At 46.1% G+C, this 5,672-nt stretch overlaps 1 protein-coding gene across 1 annotated transcript; it reads left to right on the top strand.

Moving 5' to 3' along the window:
* The first annotated feature begins 3,085 nt into the window (after positions 1-3,085).
* LOC127307706 (uncharacterized) lies at positions 3,086-4,217 on the top strand. The gene has a single exon (XM_051338462.1). The coding sequence runs from the start codon at positions 3,134-3,136 to the stop codon at positions 3,986-3,988; it is 855 nt and encodes a 284-aa protein (XP_051194422.1). The 5' UTR covers positions 3,086-3,133; the 3' UTR covers positions 3,989-4,217.
* The last annotated feature ends 1,455 nt before the right edge of the window (positions 4,218-5,672 follow it).

Here is a 5,672-nt window from a genome sequence, read left to right as displayed (position 1 = left end):
AGCTACAGGTGTGCAGTTCAAACATGGATCAGCTCTTCTTCTTCAAACGATACCTTTTGAAACTGATGTCCTAAATACATAAGGTTTGCTGAATCTTGGTGGTGTCTTGATACTGTGGAAAGCGATGTTAGTTCAACTGGGTCCGATAACTGGGAATCTTCTGAAACTGTGGATGACAAAAATAATGGATGTGTGCGCCATATTTTTCAGTTGTGGCGTGGCTGCATCTTATTCCTTATACTCAACTTGCAATGGCGTATGCTAGATTAGACTTCAACTGGGAGAGCAACCATTCGTCAAAGAAGAAACTAGGCATTCTAGCTGGTAACAAGCTTCATGTATGTGCTTTAGTTCATTTCTTTAAAAAATAAACAGAAAATTACCAATTTATTTAATGTCCAGAAAATAATTTTCAATTTATAAAATATATCCATATTTTTAATTTAATTATTTTAGTTTTAAAATATATGATATTTATAAATCAATATGCCGTAGCAACGCACGGGCATTGAACTAGTATATGCTATTACGTGGATTATATGCTATTTTGGTGGATTTTGGTGATTTGGATGAATTATGGTGAATTTAATCGAATTTGGGTGAATTATGCTGAACTGGAACCTGCTGAACTGAAACATGCTGTGAAACTGGAACCTGCTAAACGAAAAAAAAATATGGCCATGGCTACGCCGAGGGCAATGCCGTCGGCATAGAGCCCTGCCATGACCATATGGTCAGGTCTATGCCGAGGGCAATACCCTCGGCGTAGACCCTGGCTACGGGCACGGGCACGCACGCACAACACGGCCGTATGCCGAGGGCGTCTGCATGGCTGGCCATCGGTGTCTGCATGGCCTGGGCGCCCCTCAACGCGCCACGTCGCGCGCTATGCCGAGGGCATAGCCGTCGGCGTATACTGCTGCCGTTAACGGCGACGGCGCGCCGTGGAGGCTGCGCCGAGGGCTCGGACAACGAGGGGCTCACGTGGCCGTCGGCGTAGGACGCCTATGCCGAGGGCTAGCCCTACGCCGATGGGGCAGCTGCCTATGCAGAGGGATGTAGACGCCGACGCCGTACGCTGAGGGCTGCCGTCGGTGTAGCCTACGCCGAGGGCCAGGCGTGGCTACGGCGAGGGCAGCCGGCCGTCGGCGTACACGTCAATTCCTACAGTGACTGTCAGAACAAAGATATGCAAGGATTTGATCAAGAAAATAATGCAAGGAGTAGTTTTGCTAATTTAGAGAGAACCCAAGTTGCAAGTAACTCAAGACCCTTCTACCGCTGACCGCAAGGAGTGCAAGTCAGCGGTACTGCATGCATTACCGTGACTGCATGAAGATATGAAGAGATTTGCTCAACAAATTAATGAAGTCTAGCTGCAAGATCGATGCTAGTAGCAGTGCAAGTCAGCGGTACATGCATGTGACCTCTCACTTGCTTCCTCTCTTTGCGATCTCTGATTATAGTCTATCTTCGTATATACTTTTCTGGTCGATCGAGGCAAAAGTTGAAGCGATTCCGTTCAACAGCACTTACCCTCTAGGCACTTGCCCTAAAATCTAGACAAGTTGCTTTAAGATACAGTTCTTTCAAGATTCCCTTGAAATACTGTTATAAGTAAGCATTGGGTGAGTTTCTATGCCTCGGAGCTGGTGAGATACAGCTAGGACAGATTTGTGTTGATCAAAAGTTCCTCTTTTACCCGCAAAAAAAAGGACACTATAAGGAGCAATAAAGCTACACTTACGTAAAGCTTCTTACGAAAATTTCTTACGGGATGAGGTGGTGATCTACTGATTCACCGTGGGCCTAAAATCACGGGGGTCAACTGTTTTGCAACAAATCCATTGCAGCCACGTCGTTCCGTAAGTCAATCACGTAGAAAAAATCCCGTAGGTCTATACGGAGAGGGTAAGTTGAGATAAGAGCGGCCCTGCTGAAATTATTCAATGCCATTTGATGTAGCATTCAAGATATTGACCAGTTCCGCTGGTTTGTACTAGCTCCAGCTCTTGTGATCAACGCAAGCCAAGTCCTAGCCAACCTGCATACGCCCCTTCAATAACGCCAGCTAAACTTATGTCCCACTCATATATGATGTGGTGAACGATTTTACTTACGTAGTAGTATATTTTCTTCAATACAGTTCCAATATACCAAGCTTGCCGCCTTATAGCAAGTTTAGAATTCAGATTCCTCACTTGAAAATCCAGTTTTACCTTCTTTTTTGGTGTAACAGACAAGGAGATGTTGTGCTTAAATCGATTAATTATGTTACTGATTGCTGCCCACAAAACTTAAACAAGATGATTCTTGCCTTCAGGTTTTGTTTCCAACTTTACACAGTGAAGAACCATGAAGTACCATATCCATGTATATTCGGTGTATGTATGCAGGGGGCAAAAGAGATGGGAGGATAATCACCAAGTATTCTTCACACTGAGGCTCCAGGACCCGAATTCTTCTGATCCACACCGTGTATAGATCGATGGACGGCATCCCGCCAGAGCTTCATGTCCATGCATGCTGCATGCATATGTGCCATTGTGCTATATATCGATCGTTACTTCGGAGAAGGTCATAACATCGATTAGAGAAGTCACGTTTCTTCACGTTGGGAAGAACGTATAAATAATCAGCCTATGTCAAGTTACTGCCCAAAAAAAAAAATCAGTGTCAGGAGATCGAATCCCCAGCTAATTAGTTAGACTTTGGGAGAAACCAAGCTGTCAGTAACTTCTGACCCATCTACAGCTAACCTCTTCCCATCAATTAACTACTGTCAGAACAAAGATATGCAAGGTTTTGCTGCAGTAACTCAAGACCCTTCTACACCTGACGGCAAGCAGAGTGCAAGTCAGCGGTACTGCACGAGGAATCGAGGATACGAAGAGATTTTCTCATGAAGTTAATGCAGTCTAGCTGCAAGATCAATGCTAGCAGTGCAAGTCAGCGGTACAGCATGCATGCGACCGTGATTACGGAACCTCTCATCGAGCTCAATTCACCACCCAAAGCGCGCATTCGGCGTGCACCACGCATGGCCCTCCTCCACCACTCGACCGCTATATATACCCACACACCCTGCTGCTAAGCATCCAACTCATCACACAGTACACCGAGCTCACTCACCATGGCTGCTACCACTAAGCTTGTAGCTCTTGGCTTTGTTGTCCTCGTGAGCATTGGCTTCACCAGTGCTTCACGTATGTTAGCTAGCTCATCCAGCGCCTCAGGAGGAGGGTCGGGAGGAGGAGGTGGTGGTGGTGGGGCGGGTGCAAATGGATACGGCGGAGGAAGCGGACAAGGTGGTGCCACTGGATACGGCGAAACCTTCGTAGGTTCAGGTTACAAGTCTAACTATGCCCAGGGAGCTGGTGGAGGAGGAGGAGAAGGCGGCGGCGGTGGTTCAAATGGCGGAGCCGGATCTGGTTCCGGGTCCGGCGGTGGCACTGGCAGTGGTGAGAGTGGTTCTACAGGTAGTGGCCAGGCCAGTGCTAATGGTAGTGGTGGGGGTGAGGGCCAAGGTGCTGGCGCCAATGGGTCTAGCGGACAAGGAGCCGGAGGGGGCGGTGGTGAAGGATCTGGTGAGAGTCACATAGCACCAGCTCCTTCTGCTGGTGGTTTCAGCTACTCTGATGCCGGTGGTGCTGGTACCGGTGGTGGCGGCGGGAACAGTGGAAATGGAGGTGGAGAAGGAACTGGAGCTGGAAGCGCCAGTAATGATGGAACCTCGGGCAGTGCCATTGGACATGGTAGCGGCAACGGTGGTGGCATAGTTAAAGGTGTCGCTCAAGGGCCAAGCATCGGAGTTGGGTCTGGTGCAGGCTCTGGAGCTGCACAGACCGGTAGCGATGGCCCTTCTGGTTCCGGCTATGCCGCCGGAAGCGGTGCCGGCGGCGGCGGTGGCGCAGGTGGAAGCGACAATGGCGGGGTTGGCAGCGGTGGAGGCACGGGACAAGGGACCGGAACAGGGTCATACCCTTAAATTTCCTTTTCCAAAGAAACTAGAACGGGAGTCCAACAAGCATTTTTAATTTCTTCATTTTACTATACCACATAAAGTTTAGTTTCTCTTCATTCTTAGGATTTTCATTGTCCTCCTAATAAAGGGCTCCATGCATGATTCTAGTCGAAGCACGTAGATAGTGGAACAAACCAGTTGAGATGTAATCGCTTTTGTCATCGAAAAATATAAATTTGCCTATTCTTCTTTATTATTATCGTGCATGCATGCCATGTTGTTCTTGTATGTGTTGATTCTTTCTAGTGGACTGTGGACACCGTGAATTTTACCAGTGACCACTGATTCATCTACTCATGTCACCTAGTTTAAATAATGCCCTACACTACCAGAACCCATGCTTGTTTATACACCTAAGCAGTATACTCGATGCATGTGGATACATATGAGCCATGTTACCTTGAGTCCTTGACATTGGCCATTGCAAGTCCTCCCTACATATCTCATGGAATACTAAAATGATACAAAAAATAGTGTGACATTTGAGTGTCATGTTGGATTTTGTATGTAAGTCCATCTTACAAAGAACAAGTACTTCTGCTTTGAGTGATTCTAGTGGAGAACGACGGAAAGAATGTGAGGTAGGACGAACTTCAAAAAATAATGCAAATACCAATTAGTTCTGAGACATAATTGATATATACGATTCTAACAAATCTGAATTGAATTAGCAATATCCACAAAATCGACGGCTCATATAACTCAATACTACACACGTACCCATATGACTACTGACTAGTAAGTCAGCACCGTAAAAAGCCTCCCAGAACAACCCATGCTTGTTTATACATCTAAGCAAGCAATGCATGTACGGATACATATATGAGCCATGTTGCCTTGACATTGGCCATTTTCACCCCTACATATCTCATGGAAGACTAAATCGATACTTCTAAAATTTTGGTTTGACATATGAGTCTCGTGTTAAATTTCATGCTGAGTCCGTCTAGCAAAGAGCAAGTAGTTCCGAGCCGAGTGATTCCAAATTCCAACTAATTGAAGTTTATCTTGATTTTTTAGAAAAGAGTCTTACCTAGATATCCAACTCAAATACCATTTGGTACAGTAGTTTGGCCAAGCTTAATCACATGCACATCTGACCGGTGCATGTGGATACATATATGAGCCAAGTCATCTTGAAACAGGGCCATTGTCCTTACATATTGCATGGCAAACTAAATTGACTAGACTCAAGGTGCGCCCCTAAGGCGCACTGGTTAACCGCGTTCCATCACATGAGCAATGTGCATGTAGATATATAGGGAACGTGCATGGGTGGGGAGCGAGAGCGGATTTCCCCGATGTATGAAGGGCCCCTGACATTATCTGTATTGTCCATTCGTTGGAGATTCACACAAAGTCAGCCCAGTCATAGTCACGACACATTTGCACTTTCCACCTTTCACTACTAGTAAAATCCTCATCTCTGGTGCACATTTTTTGGTTTCTCGGCGCATATTTCATGCGCCACAGAAGTCACGGCACAAAAAATAATTTTGTGGCACATGTTGATATGCGCCACCGAATTCCAAGATTTTTGTGTGGCGCATATTGCCTTATGCGCCACAGAATGGCACTAGATTCTATGGCGCACAGATTTATTTTTTAGGATTTTTGAAGTTTTTGCGGATCTGTACAAAATATAGGT

This window comes from Lolium perenne, chromosome 6, assembly GCF_019359855.2.
Source record: "Lolium perenne isolate Kyuss_39 chromosome 6, Kyuss_2.0, whole genome shotgun sequence".
Lineage (NCBI taxonomy): Eukaryota > Viridiplantae > Streptophyta > Magnoliopsida > Poales > Poaceae > Lolium > Lolium perenne.
This window is presented reverse-complemented; position numbering and strand designations above follow the sequence as displayed.

Excerpts from the sequence above, each read along its gene's own strand:
- LOC127307706 (XM_051338462.1), top strand. The coding sequence starts at position 3,134 with ATGGCTGCTACCACTAAGCTTGTAGCTCTTGGCTTTGTTGTCCTCGTG.